General features: G+C 40.3%; 1 protein-coding gene across 1 annotated transcript in view; it reads right to left on the reverse strand.

The window, feature by feature from the left end:
* TTC1 (tetratricopeptide repeat domain 1) overlaps nucleotides 1–18,010 on the reverse strand; it is a 33,941-nt gene extending 15,931 nt beyond the window's left edge. Inside the window, exons 1-5 of the mRNA XM_055718230.1 lie at nucleotides 17,939–18,010; nucleotides 17,028–17,360; nucleotides 5,308–5,368; nucleotides 3,504–3,616; nucleotides 1,164–1,200 (exon numbers count right to left, since the gene is read on the reverse strand). Coding sequence (XP_055574205.1) covers nucleotides 1,164–1,200; nucleotides 3,504–3,616; nucleotides 5,308–5,368; nucleotides 17,028–17,351 — 535 coding nt within the window. The 5' untranslated portion in view covers nucleotides 17,352–17,360; nucleotides 17,939–18,010. The remainder of the gene's footprint in view (nucleotides 1–1,163; nucleotides 1,201–3,503; nucleotides 3,617–5,307; nucleotides 5,369–17,027; nucleotides 17,361–17,938) is intronic.
* Nucleotides 18,011–27,877: the final 9,867 nt, after the last annotated feature.

Here is a 27,877-nt window from a genome sequence, read left to right on the forward strand (position 1 = left end):
CTTGGCAGCTGTGACCGTGTTTACAGATGCAGTTAAGTTTAGCATTCAGTTTTAACAGGAAGCTGCAAATAGTAATTTCTCAAGAATTTCTTCATCCATAGGAAGAGTGAGTATGAAAGCCTGCCCATTTTATAATTACTAAACCTATAAAATGGTTCTCAGGACAATTAAATCTAAGATTATCTAGCTAAATATTCTAGTTTATTTCTTCTGGAAGGACAAAGACAATGCTACAGTCAGCAAGCTGCAGGTTAGTGTGAATTGCTCTGCTGTGCTCCAAGTGTTGCATTGCAGTTTGTAAGCCAAGTCCCTGGGGAGCATCAAGCCATGGTAGGTTGAAGTCTCACTGCTGCAAAGCAGCCTGATTCCCTTTCAGCCTCCTCAAAATTATCAGAAGCATTTTTCAAAATGCATCACCACCGAAACAAGGCAAACCCCCAGAGTGACAGAAGCCAGCTAAAATTTGTTACCTTCAAGATACCTGTATCACATACAAACTCATATTTACTGTACAAGCGGTACTGGTACGCAGCCATCGGATTAGTTTTTGGATTGGTAATTTGGACTTTTTTTGCCCAGCTGTTGTGGGGAATTTAACAAATACTTAAGCATGAGTGAGTGGGTGGAAGCAATAAAGCAATGCACAGCTGAAATCGTTTCACCAGCAGTTGCAGAGAGAAAACTATGCAGGACAAGAACAGGAGGGCATAAGCCCTTGTGACAAAGCAAAACACTTGCACAAAAGGGACTTGATAATGCTTTTCTAAAGCTTCACAGTTCTTGGGGATTAAACCAAGGTTTGGGGGGGCAAATGGCAGGTGTAAGTAGGTTTCAAATAGTAGGTGTAAGGAAACACCTTCCATAATAAAAAGACTTTCCTGTTAAAAAGAAGTACAAAGAGCAGCCTTATTGGCACAAGAGAATAGAAAGTAAATTATTACAAACAGGAAAATTTTGATAGGCATTTTACAAAATAAATAATATAAGTAATTCCAGATTCAGGTGTATTCCATCACAGCCTTTCTTTAAATTCTTTAAAGACCCTTATGCTCAAAATTACAGCTCTGCAGTAAGGCACTAAATGGCATAATTTATGCATGAAGGATCTGGCACAAGAGCAGCACATAGAGGGGGGAAAAAAACCCAAACAAAAAAAGTCATACCTTTGCTGCAGTCACTTAGGGCAGCTTCTGTCTTGACCTGGAACACAAAATAGTTTTGTTATGTTTAAGTCATATTTCTTGGGAAACAGGTTATTTACAATTGCAAGCAAAAAGGTTTGTCCAAAGAACTGGCACGTTCATGTAATGAAGGCTTTTCATACCGTTGCTTCTGATGTAAAGCTCTTTAGCAGTGATTAGCTTCCTCTCGGTGAAGGCTGCCAGTGTTCAAATTGCACGGCTGCCCCACTAATCGTCTGCACTGAACAGCCGGCAGCAAGCTACAGTCAAAAGGCTGAGTCACATCTGCAGGCCTTGGCTTAACCCAGCTACGGCTTTTCTACCTTTGTCAATTAATTAAGGGGTTGGAATAGATGGTTCCCAAGAGTCCCAGATGAATTCCTGTCAGTATGAGGTAAGACATTTGGAAAGCAGATACTACCTTTAGCAGTAATACAGGGTTTGCTACAAGGGAAAATGCATGAGACTTCCAGAAGTGGTAAGGACAAGATTTTAGTGCAGCCAGACAACTATACTTGAAAGATGAGAGTTAAGCAATTTGCTTGTAACAAAACAAGGAAAATAGCAAAAAAGATCCAATTTTCACCCAAACTAAGACTGCTTTTAAAAAAAATTAATAAAATAACCAGGCTGTTCTGTGCTTGTACTGTTCATTGAAGTAGTAGTAATCTTTCTACACCCAAGGAATTATTTCCTCCTCCATAAACCAGAAGCTGTCTCAGAGAAGAGTGCCTCACAAGCTTTTACTGTAGTGCAAAGCAAATAGGTGCAACAGGTATGGAAGAACAAACTTAATGGGTAAGTTACTAGTAATAAAAATCAATCTCCAAAGTAATGTATTTCTTTGTCAGGTTCCACTGATCTTTTAACATCTGGGGCTGCTTTGGAGACTACTGGGTTAGTTTCCCAGTGATATAAATACTTGACATCTGGATTACAAGGTTTTTCGGTTTACAGCTTTCATATTTGAAAAGTTCCAGCATCTATTACAGATTTTATTCCATTTTTAACTTGTCTGCTCAAACAATTCAGTATACCAACAGCAAATTAGAAAATTCTAGCCAAACAAGAATACTCTATGCTGAGTAAGAACTGGTTTTATTTATGCCTAAATATGGTTGGCTGCAAGGTACATCTCTAGGCAAAGCTGCATCTGTCCCAATACTGGAGGAAAACTGCCAGAATGTTCCCTTTGCAGGAGGATAAACTGAGGACAGGAGTTACTGTACTATTTTTCTGTAATAATTTAATCTTAAAAACAAAGGCAAAAATAGAGAGTGGTTTCTCCCCAATTCTTAGCATCTCCTCCTCCTAAAGAATCGAAAAGTTCTGTTCAGACAGACCGTGTTCTATGCCATCCATGCTACCTAAGTATATTGCCAATTCTGGTAACAGAAGGCTGCCAGTGCCTGAAGGGGCTACAAGGAAGCTGGAGAGGGGCTCTGTACAAGGGCCTGTAGGGACAGGACAAGGTGAATGGCTTTAAACTGAAGGAGGGGAGATTTAGGTTAGGTATAAGGAAGAGATTCTTTACTATGAGGGTGGTGAGGCCCTGGAGCAGGCTGCCCAGAGCAGCTGTGGGTGCCCCATCCCTGGGATGCTCAAGGCCAGGCTGGACGGGGCTCTGAGTGACCTGCCCTGGTGGAAGGTGTCCCTGCCTGTGGTGGGGGGTTGGAACTGGATGATTAAGGTCCCTTCCAACCCAAACCATTCTGTGATTCTATGGTTCTATGATCTGAGCACCTGTCAAGGAATAGAAAACATGAAGAAAGCTGCAGCCACTCTATCCAGACCATCCCCTGCTATCTAGGTCTGTCCTACTATAGCAACTGTGAAGGAAGCAGACTAACTGAATTAATAAAGCCATAGTTAGGAACTCCTGCTTATGCCTCAAAGCATTTTATCCAATTAAATTAAGACAAGTATATGACAAACAGGCTTTTAGAAAAAACACTAACTAGCTAAAATTCTAAACAATCTAATATATGGTCTGTATACATTAAACATACCTAAAGACATCTGTTCCACATAAACTTTGAATTTGATTACAATAGGGAGATTGAAAAAAAAAATTAGTGTTTCAAACATAATGCAGCAGAGCAACTTTCAACAGCTGTTCCAACTGCAACTTTCAGGTTTGTATTCATCCTCAGTAAAACCAAGCATTGCAGCATTTCTACCAGGAGCACGACAGACTTAGCAAGCAGCAAAACCTGCAGACAGCTTTATGCCTTTGCCCCCTTTATGTATCCTAATGACTTCATTACTGCGTTTGTCATATAATCAATACATGATGTTTCATAAAATATAAAGAATATTCACCTGTTTCATTTTTGCAGCAGCTCTGTTCGAAAATAAAATAGCCCTATCCTTCTGGAAGCAGGCTGGACAAATCTGCAGAGCCTTCGTATAAGAGTCTTCTGCCTCTCCATAGTCTGCAGGTGCAATAGCAAAAAAAACCAAAACAGAACATTTATTTCTAATGCCAGTACAATCAGTGAACCACATGGCTACGATGAATTCTTTAGAAACATTTCTCAGTATATGATGCAATATTAAACCAGAATCAGTAGCTGCTCACAAAGTACGTACCTGAGTAGCACATAGATCAAAGACAATCATTTTCAAATCAACACCCTTGTAAAAGCAGAAATATAGTTCTGAGCTTAATGTAACAAGTGCAGCATGATGTGAATATAATTCTCATCCCTGGAATTGTTTAATTCTATTTGAGTTACCAGGCTTAGTTGTAGAATCTCTTTAGATTAAGCATATTCTTGATCTGTAAGGAAGCACGTCACTGCACTGATACCTGTTTAAAGCAGTTATGGAGATATTTTGTCACATCATCTTCAGTGACTGACTCAAAGGTCAGTTGCCACAAGCCCATTATCACCCGGAGGTCATCCATTATCAAGTCTGATCTAAAGCAAGGAGCAGCGGTAAACCACATGGGATTATCAAGTTATTAATTTTCTAATAAAAGTAGAGTCAAGAGTGAAAAGGCCCTGTACTGACTCTGAACAATGTCCTGCCAGCTGACAAACACACTGTCCTCAAAACAGCGCAATTCTTCCTGTGCACATTAGCTGGTGACCATCCAGGTGCTTAAGAGGTCGTGTACTTCTGATCAGTAAGGACTATGGCAGGCTCTCTGAAAAGATCCGCAAAAGAATTTGTCAAAAAGGCTATGGATGAGACTTCACAGGGTGATTCAGCCAACATTACAGGCTTGCTGCTTTCATGGTCCAAGCGGCTTTCTTCTGCCTGCTCTGAAGCTTGCCTGAACTCGTAAATCATTCCCCAGGAATCCTCCTCTCTTAGCACACAATAAGAGACCTCCCACAGGAAGGCCACTGTCTGGTTGTCAGGGTATACTTTTGGGAAGGGGAAGTTACTTGTTTGTGTCCCTGCTGACTGAGGCAAGTACAAATCTGCATGTCCTCATTTCCTTGTGAATCCTCTAGCCACCAGAAAATTAAATGAAAGGCAGGTGTCAAAAACACTTCCTCCTTTATGTTTTTTAATTAAAGGCATTGGTACAGTTATTTATACACGTGTATACATCTCTATATACACATATACATGTGTATCCATATACATATATGCACGCCTATGTGTACTTACATCTCTGTGTATACATACATATAGATGTCTGTATATACACATACATAAATAAAATATGTAACAGATAGAGCCAGTGGATAAAAGGAAACATGCAAATGTACAAAGGTATGAGAGAGCTACTGGGCCACCGAGTCCTGCATCAATTCTAAGCACACACATTAGCAAAACTAGCCTAGTGGAACTCTTTTTTGATTAGTAAAAGAAACCTTGGCACTTGGAAGGCAGTCAATTCTGTATCATGTTCTTGGATTTAAACACTTCCCTTTCATGAGAATCCTGCTTTAGTAATACAAGGCTTTGTGATTTAAACTTAACTCTTAAGGAGGTCTGCTATCTCTTTCTGTTCTCTCAATGATGATGAAAAATGATATAGATGATACATTTGAACAATAATAGGTGTGAGATCTTCCTGTGGGTTTTCTGCAACATCACCATGATGGCTAAGTACTAATTTCAGATTCTTTAACATCCATATGATGTTAAAACATTATCAACCCACCTCCTTTCTTGAACTGCTCATTTCCTTTCTCCTTCAGCCCTGTGCTCTCCTTTCTTCTTTTCTACAAAAGAAAAGACAATGTCTCAAAGTATTTAATTGAAATGAACAAGTAGGTCAGCTGCAGTTCCAAATGAAGTATGAATGGAAATCAGAATAAAATATAACAAGAATTCTAACTAGTACCAAGATCACTTTCTGGTAGTCACTCTGACATGATACACTTTATATCTATGAAACACTGTAGTATAACAACAAGGCAATTAAAGAATTCCAGTTCATGGACAACAGTATGCAGAAAGAGGATTCATAGTGAATTACATATTTAAACTAATATGTTGGCTTTTTAACTGGCTATTTGCTTCTCCTTTCCAACTCAGTTTAATTCAACTAGAGCAGGTCAACTATGTAGAATATATGTTAGATGTAGAGTTCAAAGGTTTTGCCTGAAATAATTCCACCTCAGAAATTGGTAATTACTTTCAGAGATGTACAAAGCATGTTGAGCTGACTGCAGTAGAAACGGGTTCATGGATAATACTGCCCTGAAAGGTTTCTTATGCAGAGAGTGACTAAACCATCAGACCCAGAGACAGGAAGATTGTTCTGTTACACAGTGAAAATTGCACATGCTGAGCAGAGTTGTGTTTTCAACCATGAATATCTTAACAGTACTCTTGGCACAAGTGAAGTCGACATGAATGCTCTTAGCCTTTGACACAGAAAGCACAGGATGTCACCAAGCCATCTCTTCAACCTATTTACAATGGAAGTCTTTCACATGCAGACATACCTCACAGAAGTAAAAACAAAGCAGTGTAAGTAAGACAGTAACATCAAGAGGCAATGCTCGTGTTCATGAATAATTTTTGTGGTAGAAAAATGATCATTTGACCACTGATTTTGCGCCGAACACACATGCATACACAAATAGACATCCTTATATATGTCTATGAATTACAGATCATTGAGCAATTAAAAAGCCAACACTAGGAAAAGGAGCAGTTTCCTGCAGATTGTGTAAATCAAGGATTAATGCAATTATCAATATCGCACAGAACATCTCCTTGGAAACAGCTAAATATAGTACTCTTTGTGGAGCAGTGCACCATCTCACAGCTTTGCCAAGTAACTGACAAACAATACAAAATCAGAGGTTCTCTCCTCTTGCTTTTATTGGTTTTGGAAAGTAATTCACCTGGCTGCTGTCACCATCTTAGTAATAACAGATCATAATGCTCTGAAAACTAGGCTCAGCGGAATGGCATTCAGTTGACACAAAAAAATTACACAGTGAAACATCCTCTGACCCTTTCAATACATGCCTAGGATCACTACATTCTTTCCTATCGCCCGTTGTGTTTTAGAAATATGTTTTCTAAAACTCATTGCTCCTCTCATTTAAAAAAACCCAAACCATAGGTCAGACAAAACATGCACCACTGTTTAGAAACTGGCTTTCCTCCAGGGTGGACTGACAAACCTACACAAGTCCTTCCACAATGTCACTTGCACCAATATATGCAGGCCAGTTGGTGCTTTCTAAATATGAGTATACAAACAAGTTTAAGCATTTCAGACACAAGCTGCATTAAGAGCACAGGTTTATTTGTGAATTACCCTTGTAATGTGAATTACAATGCACCCTTCAATGTGAATTGAATGGTGCACGTTCAGCTGAAGGAGCATGTTAACTGCATTTGAAAGCTGCACCCAAACTTTCAAAGTGCCAGGCAGAACAGCTCCAGCAAGGTCACTGCACATCGCAGCTGGCCCTCCACAGAAAGAAATTGGTAAAACTTCTTGAATGCATATAAAGTCAAAGTTAGCACAACAGAAGTCATTTTCATACCAGTGAACAAAGCAGCCAGATTTCAGCACAGAACAGGTTTAGAGATGATGATCCTACTGGAAAACGTGAAAGATCTACACAGACAACCCTCACTGAAGAAAAGAAATGCTTGAAACACTAGCCCTATTGACTTCATTGCTCATGACCTATTTAGAACTGGCCTTTAAGTGCCATTAACAGATTCACTGTTGCATAAGGTGGAGTTACAACTCTACAATAACAAAAGCCATTTTTTTGGGGGGGTATGAAATGAAAACTGCAGCACGGCCACAGTACTCCTGATGCAGAAACCCTACAGTCAAGGAATACCGGATGAAAAGCTTTACCTGTATTATTATTATTTTGCTTAATTTTATTAAAAGTTATTACTAAGTATTATGTGCTTACCCTGGTTAAATATTAAATACTAATATAAAAAGCAAGAAGGCTTCAGGAGAACAAGCTTTATATTTTAAAAAAAATTGTAAAAGGAACAAAAAAAATAATAAATTCTTCAACTGTGGGATTCCTTCTCAGGTAGCCAAGAGGACTGTGAGCTGGAACCTCACCAGCATAGAATAAAGACCAGTGTGGCTGTACGGCCATGTTCACTGGGGAAACATGGGCTGCTGAATGTTCTGAGCAACCAAAGAGCTTAGGGACTCACACCGGGAAGCTGATGACTCATACAGCTCTCCTCCTCCGAAAGCCTGTTCCTCGCTATGTCCTCTCGCCTGTGAATCAAACTGCACAAACTTGAAGGACAGAGGACTATTAGTCATCCAACCGTTACAGACGTACAAATGTCAGCGACAGTCTTGCGGTCACTTCTGACTATTTGACCAGAAAAGGTGGTGTCTAAGCACGTTTCAGAAGCCAGCAGCGTTGTTACCACCTTATATGGTTTTGCAGCTTACTCAGCTCCCTGGAAAGCAACAACGCCGACAATGCAGTCCTGCTTCCAAACCACTATTTCTCTTACAGCTTGCCCAATGTTTTCAAGACATCCCTGTATTATGGGGTTCAGGCTGTCCCTTAGATTCCAAACTACAATTTTTCACAGTATTTTTAAAAAAGCTAAAGTCTATAGGGTACCTCAAGCATCATTATGGATTTGTATTTGAAGTATGACCCATAAGCAATACATAGTAGGAGACTATCCCTAAAGGTAAATTTCCCCAGCTTTTCTACAAAATGTAAAAGCATACATATTAGCACGTCACATCCTAAACATGCTGCCCTCTAAAGCACACCATGATATTTATGAAATAATGCATGAAATAATATGAATGAAATGCATGCAGTAATACTTAATTTACTCCCACACACATACCTTTCTTTAACAGAAAATCTAACACAAAAGCAGTGGAAAGTCAACTATTTTGGAGGAATTTACACTTAACCTGAAAGGACTGCTCCAATGGATGCTGTTAGAATCTGTCTTCTAGTCAAATTCAGGGTAAAATAAACCAAACAACAAAACACCAGAATCTAAACTGCTGTTAGAAGACATAACCTCTTTACTCAGTGTGCTACATTTCCAGCTTCAATGGACAATTGCAAATTGACTGGTCATCAGTTTACTGTGATCGTATCAGCCCCAGAATGAAAAAATTGTTAGTGACTTGTCCTTGGGACAAATTTTGCACAATGTCATTTCAGTGTCCCCACCCACTCATTTTTCAGAAAAAGATGTAAGTCGCTGCAGGGCAGGCTACCCTTTCCTCGGTGAGGGAAGTAGGTCAGGCTGAACTCCTAGAATGCTCTGCCTGAGGAAATGGTATCTTGAACCACTACGTTCCCTGAAGCAGCTCATATACAATATCGGGGTCAGGCACAACTTCCCCAACTTACACTCCATTACAATTTTCTGCTATTCAAAGTCTTCAAAATGTTAAGGGTTTGTTTTTGGTTGTTTTTTTTTCAGATTTTATTAACACAAAGATGACAAATTCCAAGTGGCAGGCGTTAGATTTTTATGTACGAAGTCAAAAAATTTTTGAAGTCCAGAATAAATAATGACATTTAACTAGTAATATGATTCTTAAAGGATCTGATAAGAAATGTTTACAGATTTGGATACTGAATTACAGTTGTCCATATTCTGAAGAAATTAGGATCTTAACATAAACCTGCCCGGCAAGCTAGAGATACTGAAGATTAAGACCTGACCTGAAGCAATGAGAAAAGACAGTTTTGGCCTTCTGACAATAAAGTACACAATTAAAAAAAAAAAAAAAAAAAAAAAAGGCCATCAAATACAGTCCTTGGACCTCAGCTGCTCTGCCAAAAAATTCAAGGGTAGAATAAGGCTTTAATGCTTTTGTTTTTACTATTAGAGATGAAAGGAGCCTACACATTTTCACTGTTTATTTTGTAAGTAACCAATTTAAAAGTGCTGGAAGTAAAATCCTTAAATATAGCTGGTGAGAGCTGAAGGACAAACACCCTCAGTTTGTAATGCTTCCAACTATGCTTCCTCTGGCTGTTCCTATGCATTTTATGTGATCAATTGATCTAACTTTGCTAGGGAACTGTTCTTGGCTCCAGTTTTTTCAAGAGCTGAAAATGCGCACTCTCTTCTCTGCAAGGCTATTTATACAATGTGACAATGCACATCTGCATCATCTCATATACCAGTTTGTAAGGTCACCAAGTAGCAGTCAATTTAAAATTACTGCAGTTCAAAGGGTGCACAGAAGCAAGGAATTTAAACAGATAAAGAACACATTTTTCAGCTTTAAATACCAATTCTATTTCCAAGTCATCCATTAGTAGTCATCTGCTTCCCCCTGCAGTTTTGTGAAGCTATTGCTGTATCATGCATTCAGGTATTTGAATTTCAGTTTAAGGTTGTAGTCACTCAAAAAATTTTCTTTTTCAAATACTTCTAGAGTTGTCACTTGAAAACTGTGCCAAATCTGCCCTCTACACTCAAGAGGTAGAGTAATAAGCATCACTAGACTTTGGCCAATCTCTGCTGATTGTAACTCCACGGTAAAGACTTACCAGTCTTCCTACGGCCAAATCACCACCTTTTTCCTGAAATCGTAAGCAGCACTTCCAGAGACAATAGGTCACATCCATACTAGACAGTCTAAAAGTTGAAGTTAACACACCAGACTAAATATGACTATTCCCGAGTGACAATACATGCCATTCAGTTGTTCCTGTTCCAGAGGAAACAACTTCACTCAGAAAAGTGGAGCTGACCACTTAACCCATCTCCACCACAAGTTATCTCCATTTGACAGTATCAACATCTACCAGAAAAATGCAAAAATGAACCTAAGACTAAAATCAGATAGCAGCACTGAAAGGTATACTTTCTCACTCTTTCTCTTAAACTGCCACCCAGCAAAAGACTTTTATGTTTGTTTAAAAACATAATCCAAAGAACTACAAAACACAAGGGAGCCTAACTCCAGATTTTATCAAGGTTCTTCTCACCAGCACTTGGAATTAATTACTCTAGCAGATACAGGTACACTTCTCAAATGCACTTCTCCAAGCTTTAACTCAGAAAATACAACATGATGTTTTACTCTGTTTTGCAATCCATAAGACAGGACAGTTTTAATCTAGCAATCCATTTTTTCCTCCAATTTGAACAAAAACAATAGCATATTTAGTACTGGTGCTCTACTGTATACAGGATTGAGGTTATTAAAGTAGGTCATTTGAATAAGGGGATCACCTTTTACTTTATTTCACAAGACTGCATTGTGATGCCTTCAAAACCCAACTGTCTTACAAGTTTTATTGCTATACAAAAATTTTTGAAAGCTGATGAGAGCTGTTAACAAAAAGCATATTCCTTATTCATATTTGTCAGTAACTTATGTAGTAAGTTTTACTGCTGTGCAGTCAGTTGGACTGTCTCATGTACTAATAATCTGGGGGTTTTTGGTCCAACCACATAAACCTTCCTGGAAAGAGTTCTGAGACCATCTCCAAATGATCAACACCTGAGGACTGCTCCAAAATATGACTTGCTTCACTGTATCCCATCTTCCATTTTGTACCTTAGCTCTGATTTTGTAAATGCTATAGAAAAAAAGGAGCTTTGAGAGTCAAGGTGATTACATAATGTTAGACAGATGGAACTAGGAAAACACAAAACGCTGAAATGCATGACGACACCTGAGAAACCACCTCAGAAGAAATCCCAGATTGGTTCTTCAGCCCCTGGAAAAGCAAATTCTACACAGAAGCTATAACTTATGGAAGAACAATGGGATCAACCTGAAGCATGGAGAAGAAATGGTGGGGAGAGGAGCAGTTTAAAGGAATTTTCTTGATTAAGACAGCATCCTCTTAACACAGCCCAGAACTTCTGGAGAAAACAGAAAAAAAAAAACCCAAAAGAAAGAAAAAAGGGAATTTTACTGTTTAGCCCAGAACTGAAAAAATCTCAGGTATAACTCAAAAATACTATTTCTCAAAGATCAGTTTCACTTAATTCTTACAGATTTGCTAGCAAGATACTAACCCAGAATCTCCTCTACTAGAGCTGTATTCCTTGTCTTGCTGACACATTTCCTAGTGTTAAAACAAAAGTTGAGCATGACTACAGCCAGCTGTAGCAATAACGCACACGCAACAGCCCAAAGGAGGGAACTGCTTTTGAGGAATATTAGATAGTTATTCCAGGGTCTTCTAGCAGCTAGAAAGTAGTGTTCTGTATCCAAAATAAGAGCTTACTATGCCAGGTGCTTAAGTCTTTGCCAGATAAGGCCCAATGAACAAGACAACATCTGTCATGATGGAAGAGCATGAGGGAATCGGAATCCTGTTGCTGGATAAACTCGTAATTAATGGGTGTCCCTCCAGAAGAGGACCAGGTCAGACTGAAACAATTACCATGCAACAGCTGTTGGGTGTCTTCTGATTAATTCTGCAGACTAGACCAACGTCAAAGCCATCACTGTCAATGACAAATAACCAGAAAAATCTGTTTGTAATGCATCAAAAGCCATTTACCGCTCAGTGCCTCTTCTGAGGCAACAATCAGCATGCTTTTGAAACAACAACAAAAAATTTATAAAATGAATTTCATTACAGGCTGCTTAATTCTTCAAAAGCTTAGTTACAAGTCCAGGCAAGTAAGCAGGCTCTACACTACATGTGTTTTTAAGAATAGTTCTTGCAGGTTTGTGTCTTAATATCCCTCCCTTCAAGTTCTTAACTTTGTTTTATTGTGCAGAGAAGATTTCTTATGGTACCAGTACTGTTTCCCTGGAAGCAATTCCTGTTGCTTAAAATTAGAAATCTCGCTATATGGGACTCTCGAAATATAGCAGAGAAAATGCACAACTGCTTACTCCTTCAGTTTGATCTCTGCAGCAGCTTCTGCATGGATGAGATTTAGAGCTGCTACCATGAAAGGTTACATATAGGATATGCATAAACACACAGAGCAAGGACTAGAATATCTTTGCATCTCCAGAATAAATTAGAGATTTTCTTTTCTACAGCCTAGTTATTGGAGAACATCACTCAGAAGAACTTATTTATTAAAGCTGCTAACACACAACAATGATCTTAGTTTAAAAAAAAATACATTAAGATGTAGCTGCATAAATTTGATTTGAGCAGGGCTAACATCCAGATCTCCTTATGACTTGAGTATATAGTTTATGGTGCTGCAACCACTGTTCATAGGAAGTTTTTATTATTTAGGCAAGCAGTCTAATTGAAGAAAATCCATTTACCCCTGTATGCCATCACGATGCTGACATTTGATGTCTACTTTTACCAGCACCGCCCTTGATCTAAAAATAGAGCATTATTTTTCATCTGAATCATTCCCTGTAACTAGTTCACTGCACATTCACACAGAGAGGTGTGCCAGCACAATGAAGGAGGCAGCAGGGGGCTGAGAATAACTGATCAAGGACTGCCTAAGTAGCAAATGCAGCACTGCTGCTGAGTGTCTGGTCACAACCTAAACAGTCAAGTAAGTTCTGAATATTTCTGTCTCATTTTCTCCAGCTGCAAAAAACAAAAATCATGTCGCCCTTATCAAAAATGACCTTTTGAGTTATTGGAAGGAGGTTTAAGATGTGTGAAAAACTGAATAAATGGATGTACAGCAACTGTTTTCAGACTGTAATTGCAGTATTTTTTTCCCAAAAGCTGCATCATTTAACAGAGCCTTTTCATAACCAAAATATACTGAACACTTTAAAAAATAAAAATAAAATTTGTAGCCATCAATTCCAAATACTATGGGGAAAGCTGCAGCGGCAATTCAGGAATGACCCATCCCCATGGTTTTACTACACAGAGAATGTAGGGTGATGTAAGGCGAGATCATGCAAATGGGCTACTTCAACAGTTGTAACAACAGCTCTAAGCTTCTAATTCCCCTCTAATTTCTGGATTTTTCAAGGTCTACTTATAAGAGATACCAATAATATTTTGTTGCAGAAAAAAATAGCTGTATTTTAAAGACTGCTTATATAATCCACTCAGAAAGCTCTCCATGGAACATAAAATTCACAATGTAAGTATTGCCAATCTAATAGTTATGGTGGTACCAAGAGATCCAATCCATCCATTTCATTAGGTATAACCATAAACCAAGCTGAAGGGCACAAGTGTTAAATATCACTGGAAATCAGCCTACAGAAAGATGAGAGCTGTCTCAATACTTTCTCAAAGCCATCTGTCCAGCTTTCAAGTTATTATTTTGTACTCCCACTGCACCTTTCAATGGAGTTCCAGAAAGCTGAATGCAAGTATTCAACATTCACAATTCTTTTGCTCATTTTACAGAAGGCAAAATTTGATGTGCAAAATTAAGTGATTACCTAACAATCCAACAGAAACAAGAGCAGCACGAAAACTAACACACCCAATTTCCAGGCCTGATGCTCTTTCTAGAGTTTAATTCTACTACATAATTTTGCCCCAGTTTTTAGCATTTTGTCTATGAAACTCTCAAGTTGCCTTCAAGTTACAGGCTGCTGCAGAAGCTTCATCGTGAGTCATGATGACAATGCTCCTTGCTGTACAGCAATAAATACAAGTAAAAAAAAGGGAGGGTTTAGTCTGAACTGGAAAAGGCACAAGGGCAAAGGGATGCTTTTTGCATAGTGAGTAGGTCAAGCAAAGTGATTATTGCCCTCTGTTCAGCACCTGGGAGGCTGCATTTGGAGAGTGCTCAATTTTATTGTTCTCCCCATTTGGAAAATAAAAACCAAAAAACCAAAAACCCAAGAGAGAGAGAGAGAGAGACATAAACTTTCCAGAGGGAGTCCTGTGGATGGTCTCCAAGATGGTCAGCACACTGCGGGGGATCATGACCTAAACAGATAGCCTAGGAGAACTGAGTATGTTCAGCCTTAGGAAAAGGTGGCTTGGGGAAGCTTTATTGCTAGAGCAAATGGAGACGGACTCTTTCTGTAAGCATGCAGAAAAAGAAGGGCCAATGGTCACAAGCTGCAACAAAGGGAATTCTAATTGAATACGAGGAAAAAGTTTCCACCATGAGGGCAGTTAAACACTAGAACAGGGGCCCGGAGAGGCTGTGTAGTCTCCAGCCTCTCTGGGCCTGGCTCTGGGCAGGCTGATCGATTTGACCTAACTTCGAGGAGGAGGTTGGACTAGATGACCTCCAGAGGCCCTTTTGAGGCAAAGGATACACCTGATTACCTCTTGAGATTTTTTCTCCCTCTTATTATTCATCATTAGATCTTGGTTAGCATCATTATGCCGATTTTACAGATGTCAAAATTGAGAGACACAGAGAGGGAGATACTTCTACAAGGTCAAGCAGCAGAAAAGTGTTACATTTTATGTCATTCTACTTCAAGGAGATTATATTCCATGTTCCCCTTACCCGCTAATCCTGTACTGCTTTTCCATCTCAAGGAACTTCTATATTAACATAATTACCTGTACTACAGATTTAAAACTACCTTTTTGTCTTCACTGATATATTTTGGTCAGAAATCCCACCCTACCAGCAAGGAAACTATTTGAGACACAACTTGATTAAATTTCTGTATACTGGTTTGTAACAATTTAAGACATTTGGTTGCCTCTGGCATCTTAGCTCTGCATATTTCTGCCCCTCATTCTCCATTTACAGAGGCTGACAGTAAGACCATGGTGTAGTCAAGTTACTGCCAAACCCCTCTTTCCAACTTTTTTGGGCAATGTAAAGCCAACATTCATTTACTTTTACCATACAGACAGAGCTAGCCAACAGTTAAGAAAGCATGGTCCAGCTTTACAGAGTCAGTTGAATTGGAAAAGATCAGCTTGCCTGTACAAAAGAGTAATAAGCTCCTATAAATTCACTGAAACATTTGTAATATTTTAAGGACTTTAAAAAAATTTAATTGGATATGACCCTTCATTTTCATCAAATGCCACATTTTAGTAGAACTTGTCCATTACAATAGTAATTTCTTTTGCTCCTGGTGATTTGGGAGTTTCCAGTATAAAAACTATACAGCTATATTTTTTTTATATATATATATAATATACAGCTATACAACACACTATCTTCCCCCTGTGAAGTAATGCTTTCATATGATGCTGCCTGCCTTCTTTTGTCAGCTACTATTCCCTACTCCACTCTTCTTGCCTCATCATAATCAGTTATGCAGTGTTACCCATGATCCAAATTGTGCAGCTGGCCTTCCAGAAAGGGCTCCATTTCCTTTATTAAAATAAGATCTAATTCATGCCTGCAAGACTATAAAATAACGTTTGCTGAAGTCTTCCCTTCACATAAGTTACAACACGTCAGAATTCCATCTTCTTCCCAACTGCCAAATAATACAGTAGTACACCACTATTTCAATTTTCAGTACAACCAACTGCTTGTTTGGATAATTCAATCGGATTTTAAGAGGCTGGATCAGTTCTTTGAAACATGACCTGTTCAAGCTATGTAACTTGTCAAAAATAGTGTTTGGGGAAAAAAAATAAATTGCAATAGCTGATTTTGGGACACAGATTTAATAGCTTTACTCTCCCACCATTTACAAGCTACAATTGAAAAAAATCAGGGGAAAAAAAAAAACCTAAATCAGTAGCAAGACTTCCACCATTTGCTGTGAGAACACAATTACCAACAGAAATTCACCACATTACTCAAGTGAACAGAGTCTAATCCTGGAAGTGATTTAACAAGTTTTCTCAAAGTTAGAAAAAAATAAAGTTATATTTTTTCCCCTAACTACTTGATGACCATAATATCTTAGAACCTTGAAAACTAACTGCAGTCAAATGACACCACTGCTTAAGGGTCAAAAAAAACCTGCTTCACACAGACTTACAGGGCAGTAAACACCATTACAGAGGCTGTTGGACTTCCCCTGTGACCTATTTTGTTACTCCCCACAACATTATCCAGTTTATTACCCAAACATTTTGTCCACTGTAACCACACTGAAAGGAAAAAAAGAATCACACATTTAATATGTTCTGTTTGATTAAAGCTTAAGTAATCTATAGGGTTACTTTCAAATTTAATCCTAAGTAGTTGTATTACATAAACTAACCTTTCAGATAATGAGAACTATCCTGAAACCTACTCTGAGCTTTGTAAAAGCACTCTGCAGCTAATCAGGTGAAACAATGAATGCACACAAACTAAGTAACATGAGACAGGGAGATTTTTGTTTCTTATAATCTCACTAAGTCGCAGTAACCTTATACACTGGTGAAGTAGGCAAAAATCTGCAACAGAATGCTATGATTCAGAACAGCAAGGAAAGCTAACAAAAATATTTGTTACTTAAAAGCAGAAGAACAGTAAAACTAGACACATAAGAGAGTTTTAAAGGTCCATTTTCATGCCAGTCACAGACCATTCAGAAACAGGACACTGAAAATGTATCTTTGTATATTCAACATAGCTACTTTGCATTACCTGTTTTTCTTCCTCTGGCATATCTTTTTCTAGTTCTAGTAAGTATTCTTCATCTAGTTCTGTCTGCTTCCTTGCGCTATTCTCATCATTCTGTAAATTCCCTTCATCATCCAGCACAGGTTCTTTTGCCTCAAAGGAGTCATGACAGTCATGGAAACACTCATCTGCAGCGGTGGAATCTTTGGCTGAACATGGTGTACACTCCCTTTCAATGTTTTTAGGATTCTGTGCACCTTTGGGACCAGTCTCTGAAGACTTCTGATCAGAAAGCTTTAAGTGATCAAGTAATTCTTCAGGTGGACTTTCATCTTTAAACTCTTCCATGATGGACTCCTTGGAGAGGTTAGGTTTTTAGAAACAAGAGAAAAAAACCCTTCAATAAGCATAATATAAATGCCTTGTCAGCAAAGAAATCTCTCAAGTACTCCTGACATCACATGAGGGAAACTATTACTCCCCAGGGGAGGGAGCCATTTATACACGCTTCTTCTATGCACTATACAGCAACATGGGGCCAGTATGCTGTTCCCATAAACAAGCAAATTCACGAGCCCCGATTCCCTGGCCCGCCACGGCACAGCACTATGCTACCGCGGCTTTGCTTTTGCAATAGGACTGAAGTCACGCACACAGGCCTCAGCACCCCCTCGCCCAGCCCGGCCCCCTGTCGCCTGCGTGCAGCGAGCCCCTCACCGCCGCCCCAGGCCCCGCCTGCACCGCGCTCCCCTGCAGCCCCATCACAACCCCCCGGAGCCAGGCCCCCAGTAGCCGTTCCCGGCTCTGTCATCTCAGCCCTATCCCGCTCCTTGAGACAAGTGGCCGGGCTGCAGCCAACGCCCTCGGGACACCGCCATCTGCCCCCGGGGCCGGCCTGGACCCACCCCAACGCCCGCCCGGCCGCGGGCAGAGACCTGCGCCTTCCCTTGCACCGCCGCTCGCCGGCCGCTCCTGACCCTTCACCCCGCAGGGCGCTTCCTGCCGGCGCCGGCCAATAGGAGGAGGCCGCGCGCAGGCTGCTGGGAGCTGTAGTCCTGCGGGGGCGCGTGACGCGCGCGGGAGGCTGGCGGCCGCCCCTCAGGCGGGGGAGCCGTGCTGAGGGGGAGCCGGGCTGGGGGGGGAATCCGGGCTGGGGGGGGCCGTGCTGAGGGGGAATCCGGGCTGGGGAGGGGGGAGCCGGGCTGGGGGGGAGCCGGGCTGGGGGGGAGCCGTGCTGAGGAGGGGCCGTGCTGAGGGGGAATCCGGGCTGGGGGGGGGGGCCGTGCTGAGGGGGGGAATCCGGGCTGGGGGTGGGGAGCCGTGCTGAGGGGGAATCCGGGCTGGGGGGGGAATCCGGGCTGGGGGGAGCCATGCTGAGGGGGAATCCGGCCTGGGGGGGGGAATCCGGGCTGGGGGGGGGAGCCGTCCTGAGGAGGGAGCCGGGCTGATGGGGGGGGCCGTGCTGAGGGGAGAGAGCTGGGCTGAGGGGGGGCGGGCTGAGTGGGGAGCCGCTCTGAGGGGGGAGCCGGGCTGAGTGAGGGGAAGCCCTTGTGCCCTGGCGCCTCTCGCCCTGCTGGGCTGCTCTCGCCTGTGCTTGGCGCCCGGATGCTGAGGTTTTTTACTTGGGCCGCTTGCACAGCCTTTTTGCGCATCTGAAGGAGTATCTCTTGTAGTTATTTAGGCGCACTGCTAGGTTAGAAGTTACGCCTTGAAACCGCCCCTGTGGTAGCACTGGGGCAGGCCCCTGTTAGGCTGGGTGCAGGGCAGCTCTGAGGACACGGGAAGCTGCGGGCTGCTGCGCCAGGGGGTCCCCAAGGGATCAGGCGCAGTTAAAGCTATGGCAAGTCCTGGGGTGGTAGATCCCTGCTGCAGTTCACCCATTCGCGGTAAGGGCACTGCTCAGGCTCACCAGGAAGCGGTTGAGGGATGGGGAGGCTATGGGGACTGGGAAATGAAGGGCACAGCTAGGCATGGCGCAGGTGAACAGCAGAAGTGAGGTCCCGGGCGAGTACCACCTGGCTTGAAAAGAAATTGGGGTGAAAACGTGATCAGCTGACGGAAGAAAAAAAGAAGGAAAGTCTTCATAGATCGACAGAAAGAGGGATCATATCTACAGCAGCAGATTGGTGGTGTTGCTTCAGGCTCTGTTGCCTGCGCTACTTCAGTCTAGTGGCTCATTTAGTGAGTGATGAGTGTGCGTGTGATAGCCGTATCGCTGCTAAGGCACCATTAATTGGTTGTTTCCATCACCGACTTCAGTTTTGGTTTTTCTGTTCCAGTGACATGTGAAAACTGAGCTCTTTCTAATCAAGCAGTGGAATAAAATTTGCTTTCATCTTTTTTTACATGCATTCCTTTTAATGTTGGTCCCCAAATTTTGAAACAAAGCTGAATTTTCACAAATTCTGAAGTCAAAGGCGTGTGGAGCAATACCTTTTAATTAAAAATCACTATGCCAAGCAATGAGGCAGTTAAGGAGTGTTCTTACGGGGTATTCCTTTCTCTACCCAAAGTTGGGGTAGAAATTGAAGATTCAGATGCCAGATTCATTTTTGGTCTTAATTTCTTTGATCACTGCTTCTAAATGAACATTTCAGATGACTGAGTCTGTTGGTGCCAGTAGTAGATGTATTAACAAGAGATTGGAACACTTTGCAGTAAATTGGCAAGAGCGTGGCTAGTTAGAATGAAAGCAAACAGGAGCTCTGTGGCTGATTTTCCTCCCTCTCTGGATAAAAGTAGATTCAGCATTCTGCAACATCCCAGCTGCAATGATTTAGCCCCCAAAAATGTGCCTTTCTGCTGTTCTGCTAGCACTGTGTAATTTATTCTGACTTACAGAAAATATTTCTGAACCTTCTCACTGTCCTGTTAAATACCATCTCATTTGAAAAGGGAGAAGGAAATTACAGCTGTGGTACAAAATCAATCCATACAGTTTTGAATTTGCTGAAATGCTATTTAAATCTCCTCTGGCTGTGCAGAGTACAGGGGTTTGAGAAAGTGACACTGTTTCATCCCCAGAAGGAATTGAACTGGTATGGACGTCAGAGGTCAACACTTCATCCAGGATGGTGTGCTAGCCTTTATTTTTATCTTTTCCAAGAGAGAGTTTATTTGCCAGCAAAAACTACAGGAATTGGACCTGCTTAGAAGTTTTGAGCTGCTGCTGATCCCTGACAAGATGCTACCTTGCCTCCATGTAAGGCAGGGGCTTCTACTTCCCCACAGCTCGAAGCTTGATGGGAGCCAGGATTAGGAACATTTGCTTTTCAGGAATGCTGTGGTTCCCAACTCCGGTCCCTGGCCAGCCTTGTTGTGCACCATCCAAAATCTATCTGCTGCCTTTGGCTTCTGTCCCATGGAGTTTCTATTCCAAAATGACTGACAATTTTTCCTTATCACATTTTTAAATAGAGTTCCTCAACTTGATGAAACACACTTACTGACTTCATAGGAAGAAGTGTGAGGAAAAATGAGCAGATTTAACCATAGAAATTTTCTGCCTGCATCTCCTCTGATCTGGAGACACTTTGGATCTCCTTGAACTTTTATTCAGCGTTTTGTTTCTTCTAACACAACATAGGTGAAAAAATGCAACTCTCCAGAATCCCAGTTCCCTGCTGTCATTTAGGTGTGGTCATTCCTTTATGAATCTTTATCCTAGATCTAGCAAGAAAGGCAAGATTTCCCATGGTCCTGCTTTATTAAAGATGGGGATGTCCCCAGGAGTCCTTTTTAGCAAAGACCTTTGAGCCTCATGGCTGCTGTTTAGGATTGTTGGTTTCCCCTGAGGTTAGCCCTGAGCAAGTTGCAGCTCAGTGAATGTCTCTGCATATCTCTGCTGTGGAACTGCTCCTCAGTGCCCCTATGAAGTAAAATCCCAAAGGCTTCACTGGTGTTCAGAGAGCAGCCACCAGGAGAAACAGAGTTCTCTGCCTGCCATCAGGGGACCAATCCTCCAGCTGGCAAATGAAAAGGTAGAGACTTTCTACCCCACCATCAGGTACCAATGTAGTCAATGTATATGACTTATGTCTCACTTTCTCTTTACACTTGGAGTGTTGTGTTCATAGGTTACTTTATGTTTAGAAAAGACAAGAACAAGTTGTCTCACAGTATTTTTAAACATATGCACTTACCCTGGAGGTTATAGGGCAGTTGCCAGTTTTTACCACTAAATCTTACTTGTTCAAACACAGAACATGTTACTGAGTTAATCAGTCTTTTAGAATCTCTAATTCATTGTTGTAAGTGGAAGTGTATGAATAGCTGAAGGCTGTATATATACAAAACCGAACACTTAGTATAATTTGTTTAACCTTGCTAGTGCTAAGGGATTTTTCAGAGCCTTTATGTTCCTTTAAGTGAACACCTGTTGAAAAAATCAAGAACATACAATCCTGAATAAAGCAGATATGTTTGGATAAGTGTTCAGTGATGGAAGCCTTAGCTTGGGTTGTTGAAATTTACTCCCTGTTTTGGATGGGTTTACCTCTCTGGGCAAGTACGCAGCAGAGTGCAGGGTCATGGAGTACCTCAAGTGGAAAACTTTAATACTACAACACTTTTATTAAGCCAGGCATAAGTTGAAGAGGTCAAGTCAGACAAAGAGGCTGTATCTCAGTACTTTCCTTCATCAAGAACTTTTTTAACCTTTAACATTTTTTTCTGTTTCTTCCTAAACCCATAGGGCGGTGTTGGTGATGTTATCTGGCATGATCAACAGACTCAAGTACAATGTAGTGTGCCAAAAGAAAAGCTGCCAGGAAGTGAAGAATGTTGTGTTTACTTTTGCTTTCTCAGTAGTGCTGAAAGAAATATAGAGAGGGCCAATGTGAAAGATGTATATTCTTTTCTTTCTGGCATGAAAGTTTTCTAGTAATTGTATACAAATACTTTTTCCTTACTGCTTTCAAGACAAACTTGGATTTTGCCTACCTTTTATAACAATACTATTATAGAAGACAAGAGGGCAGCTGGGAGGAGGAGAGCATTTTATTCAGATTGTTAAAAACACTTATTTTTAAAACTCATAATAGTTGTTCCCTGTTTTGCAGCTATGCTGAACTGGCAGTTGGTGAAATGACTCTGCTCTTTTAATATAAGTTATGAAAACTCATAGCCTAATAGCTTTGAGTTCACTAAAATATCTTAACAAGATGACAATGAGACCAAAGACAATTTCTAGTATTTCCAAGTGTAAAATGTTCCTAAAATGTAACAAAAGGTATACAATAGTTTAAACATTGAAGGCCAGTGGATTTTATGCTGAACAAACTCCTGAGAACAGTACCTGGCAACTTGGGAGTGTAGCTCCAATATTTATGGCCACATTTGCAAGATGGCTCTGCACACAATTAGGCATCTAATCTGTGTGCATAATGACACTGATTTCAGGGACACGCTGGGTGACACTTTACTGCTGAATTTCATGTGTTTGCTCATTTCCTTGACTTATATGAGAAAGCAAGAAAACTGAGTATAAGAAAAAAGGTACCTGCATTTTGAAAAAAATCATCCTTAAAACATTCAAGGTCTTGTGACAAATAGAAGCAGCTCTTTGCTTGTTAAAGCTTGCACTCCCTCCTGCAGACTTGTGATACCCATATTTCATTTGTCGTTGTGGGTAAGAATTCTCTAATATTTCTTTCCAGAAAGTTGCATTATATTTCTAAGTGTCTCCATGAACTGTGAATTACTCCAGTTCTGAGCTCCCCTGATGAACATTTCCTGTTTATATATCTCAGGAATACATAGATTTTACAGTGTAACTTTGAGATGATCCTAAACTTGTTTAGTCTCACTTACCGTTCTGTTTTCATACAATATTAAAAGTGTTAAGGTATTTCAGATCTGAGCCTTGAAGGGAGGTTGAATTTTTCCAGTAGATGGAACAAAACCTGTGGATTCAAACAGCCAGAGACTATGAGGTTATGCATTTGAATTTTGCAGTCTTCAGATGTTCTTAAATACTAATATTTACAGCAGAAGATTCACAAGGTAGAGCCAACATGAGGCCCGCAAACTGAGCAATGTATATGCATGCTTCTCGGTTTTCACAGTCTAAGCTTTGCAGGAGGACCACAGCAGGGCTAGAGCAAACTGGGGTTATGAATTTTGCATATTAAAAGGATCTTTTCTTTGTGGCCTGTTTTGGGCTTGCTCTGTTGCCTACCTGCGTGCAGCTCCTCTCGGTTTAAGTGTTGCACTAGGATCCCTAGGCTGGACTCTATTTTTACACAGTGATGAAAGCAGGAGCCTTTGCTGTTGGGTGAGAATGACTAATCTACGCTCAAGCTGCTGGTAACTTCTGATGTATTTTAAAAGTATGCATTTCTTGAGAAAAAATTGGCCTTGTGCTGCTTAAGACAGTAATAATGTAAATGAACAGGCAGGCGTACAACAAATTTGTTAACGTGGATGTAAAGGTGCCTCAAGCCCCACTGGGTGCAGTACTGGTGCAATACCAGCACTGCAAGGATTAATACCAAGTATTGCACTCAGCTGGGGTGAAGACAGGCTGACTGCCGTGTACTGCAGCTCAGTACACCTGAGTGCTTCTAAAACTCAGCATTCTGGAAAAAAGCTTCTCTTTTATTTTTTATTATTATTACTGTAAACTCGTGTGTTTTGCACAAGAGGTGAATTATTTTAGAAATTAAGACTGAGTGAAAGAGAGTCTACTGAAAGAATTCATGTTATATCTGGGAGTTTTCAGTCAAAGGAAGAGGTGCCTTTCACAGCTTTCCTTTTTTTATAGGTTCTAGTTCCAAGTTGCCTGAAAAGCATTCTCTCTTTTTAAATATAAAACAGAATAAAACTCCAAGACACAGGAATTTCTATGGAAACCAAATTGCTACTTTATGTACTTTAAGGAGAGGATTTTTAAAGGCATCTGCAGAATTTAATTAGTTAACTTCTTTCTCTGTAAGCTTGCCAATTTCCTTCCTGGATTTTACTGTAAAAAGTTTCAACAAAAACGAGCTTTGGGAACTCATCACTTCTGGAAGAGACCTAATTGAAGTTGAAGATAGGATATCTAAGATCTCTTACTGCCTTAAGAAAAAGTCTTCCCGATTTACTGTGAAAGAGGCTGAATTTGTGTGTGTAAAATTCAGGGAACTGTTAGCTGGATTGGAATATTTGTGAACTTCACCCGGAATAGAAATCCAACAGATGGCGATGTTGGATTTTCAAACCCAGGTCCCCATTCCTTTCCTTGCAAAACTGATCCAGTTCGTATTGAAATCGGGATGGAAGCTGCCCTGTCTTGCAGTCGTGCAGGACTGGACTCTAAGGTGACTGGAAGAAGAGGATGAACTGTTCATAATTACCTCAGGCTCCACAGCATATGCTAAATATACTTTTTTGGGACAGCTTTTTTGATCTTTACTGTAAAGAAACCAAAGCTCAGCAAATGAAGCAAAGGAAAAATAATTACCATTTTCCAGAGGTTACATAAAGTCCAGGTTCTTTGCTAGAATTAAACATTTGCACACAAATCTCAGTGGAATCAAATTATTTTGCTTCCCAAATAACATTTTAAAAGGAATTGTGAAATAGAAAATTGAAGGCTTTTTAATTACATCTGTAAATTAAAGTTTTACTACATCTGCTTTTTAGGTTGAGTTATTAAAGAAATTATGAAGGATTCTTAACTCATTTTGAACATCCACTCTCTTTTTCTCCATATCTTAGCTGGAGTCAATAAAGATTATGGGGATTACTTAGATAGAGAGTATGTTCTTCATTGGTCAAGCTAATATATTTTGACATAAGAAATCTTCAGTAACAAAACCGGTTTTCCTTTCCCTGTCACCTTCCACTTATCTGAATGACCCTATTCCAATATTTTTTCAAGCCTTCCATTGTTTTCATCAGTTTGACTCAAGTTCACAGGGTCCAAGATAAGGGTCCAACCTCTTAATTAAGACTGTTCTTTGCCTTTATCACTCTTCACGTTTTGTAGAGGCAGAATGCTAATTGTTCAGCCAGTGTAAATTAATTTGTCTGATTTGAGCTCAAAACTGTGTCAGTTCACATCATTAAAGTATCTAAAGCAGCATTTGCCATAGTGAAGTCACTGATTCATCTGGTGGGATTGTGTGCCCTACCAGTGACTTTCTTTTGGGGCATGCTGCTTCTTACGCTGATTTCAGACTTACACTCTCAACAATGCTACTGGAAAAGTGAAGTGTCTGAGACATGTTTGTAATGTCTATGGAGTTCACTGATTACAGGAATAAATTAAAAAATGCAACTTTAACATTAAGCCAGTGCTTGATTAAAAGCAGCGAATAAGCTTGTCATTGTGAATGACTAAAAAGCAGAAAAAAATATTACAAATTAGTCTTATCAGAACTGTGTTTTCAAGTTTGAATGTTGTGTTCTAAAATGATGGATATTCTAGGGAAAAGCCAACTCGTAGATTACAAATGAGTATAATTTGAACTTAACCTTATGCTTTTACAACCAAGGCAAGAGAACAGAGGAATGCAGATACATCTGTCCATGTCATAGTGACATAAACTGACGTAATAGCCTTGCTTTTCGCTACAGGGAGGCTTTGCTTATCTCCTCATTTTAGTTATAAATCAGTCAGATAAACATGATATAAATGCTGTCCTGTAACCATTAGGATGAGTAAAGACTGATTTGTGGTGTTGCAACCTTTATCTCTTAAAACTTCTCCCTTTCATTTGGTGTTTTCAGCACCCTCATTTGTCTTCCATGTTGTCCTCCCACATGCCCTGTTCCACATTACCCTGTTGTTATCAGGCAAATGGGAGCAGGTGGCCTAGCTGCCTCTGGGCTGTGTGTGTGCTGACTAGTCAGCATGTACAAGCTTAGAAGCCAGCAGGCTTTGAAATTGGTCAAGAGAGAGACTTAGTAAGTCTTCTCCTGAGAGAAGGCACTAGTTTGGGTGCCTTCCCTCTATTCAGCCACAAATTTTCAAAATACATAATTGATTACCTTTCTTAATTTAACTTCTCGTTCAATTTTGTAGAAATCAATGAAGAGATTCAAAGACTAATAAGAGGACAAGAAAGGAAGCCAATGGATGGACAGACAAAATGATTGTGTGAGCCTCATTTCTTTAAAATACCAGGGTAAAGATTCATGCAAGTTAATGAGCAATATGTTATTTTCATAATTTTGTATATATTCATAGATTCGCCTACAATTAAACATAGAAGCAGCTTTGCATAATGGAATAAGGTTTCTGTTCCTGAGTCCAGATTTTTCTATGAATAGGCTAAACCACATCTATTTTTATATCTAGATTTCATTCTCTGTTTCCCAGACAATGTTACACACTGTCCAATATATATTAACTTTGTTGATGCCTTTCGAACGTCATGCTTGTTCTCAGCTGGCTGGCACAAATATCTCTACACAGGCAGGAGAATGGAGTAAAAAAATACTGTACACTTTACCACAGAAATCATGGTTAATGATGCTTTGATTACTCTGTGTTCAGGGAGAAATTTCCATTTCACAGACAAATGAATAATTACACATCCCAAGAGAATAATGAGGGAGTTAAAAGTTTGCGCGTAGAAGTATACAAACCTAAAATAGTAAGTAATGGATAGAGAGAGCTTAAGAATATATATCTTTTCTGTCTGCTTGTAATGTCAGCTGAGCAGAAGGCTCCAATGCAACACTTATATGTAAAATACCCGTTCCCCTTTCTTCTGTGAGCCTTTGGAGGTTTTATTTTATACTTCACATATTAGCTGAATGCTATCCACAGGTTTGCAAGAAAGGGTTAAACTCTTGTAAGACAAATACATGGAAAAATATTTGATAAAATAAAAATATGCCTGCATAGATGAGGGTTATCTAGGATGATAACAAAAGACAACAAAATACTGTTGTCTATGGATTGTGTTCAATGCATGGAGAGAAGTAGGTGTTTGACAGTGGGACCTAATACAGACTGCCTGGGAGAACCTAAGCTGCTGGCATGTGCTATGATGTTGCTGGGAGGACAGAAGGCATCCTGAAACCAAGGACCTGTCCAAAGACCTTGCTGTATGCTGCAGGAAGGTATCTCCAAACACTCGAGATCTACAGTCTAGATGTATCTGCTGAGAGTGAACCCTTTCAGCTGTTCTTTGGAGGGAAAAGCAAATCTCAGTCTTTTTAAAAAAAACAGAGGCCCAACAGTTACAGAATGGCAGCTGACATAGCAGTCATTTTGTAAGAGGGACTTGTGTGTTCAATTTTCTCTTCACTCTAGGGACTGCTAAGTTAGTAACCTGACCACTATGTTACTGCTTCGAGTGTTTTTTACTGAACTTGGGAATCATGACTTACATTTTGCACAAATAACATGTTTTATGAGGAAGGTAACTAGTACCCCTTCCAGTCCCCAAAAAATCATAATGGTTGGAAACATTTTTTGGTTCCATTAAAGTGACTTCAACTAGCATGATGTGTCTTCATATTCTGAAGTATTTCTTTTTGACCACTTCAGGTTAAATATGGTGTTTCTCTGTCTGATGCACCATCCCTGTGATACTGTCTTCGGCCCTATGAAGTGTGTGATCCAAAGCATGGTTTGGAAAAAGGTAGGCGTATCTGTTGTTGAGTGTATCAAAACAGAATCCAGTTTATTGTTGTGGGAATGAGCTGGTTAGTTTGTGGCCACTAACAGGAATAAGCAGTTGTTGGTATACCAATACTTCCATACCATAGCTGCTGCAGATTATCTTTTCCTGTGTTGTGCAATTTTATGCTCATTTGTATCAGGTGAAAGTCATGCACAGAAACTGAGAGCAGAGGGCACATGTGTTGAGTAGAAAGCTGCTATTTTTACATTTTCCAAACTAGTACTGCACTTTATAATATTAATGTCCCCTCTT

This window comes from Falco cherrug, chromosome 8 (assembly GCF_023634085.1).
Source record: "Falco cherrug isolate bFalChe1 chromosome 8, bFalChe1.pri, whole genome shotgun sequence".
Lineage (NCBI taxonomy): Eukaryota > Metazoa > Chordata > Aves > Falconiformes > Falconidae > Falco > Falco cherrug.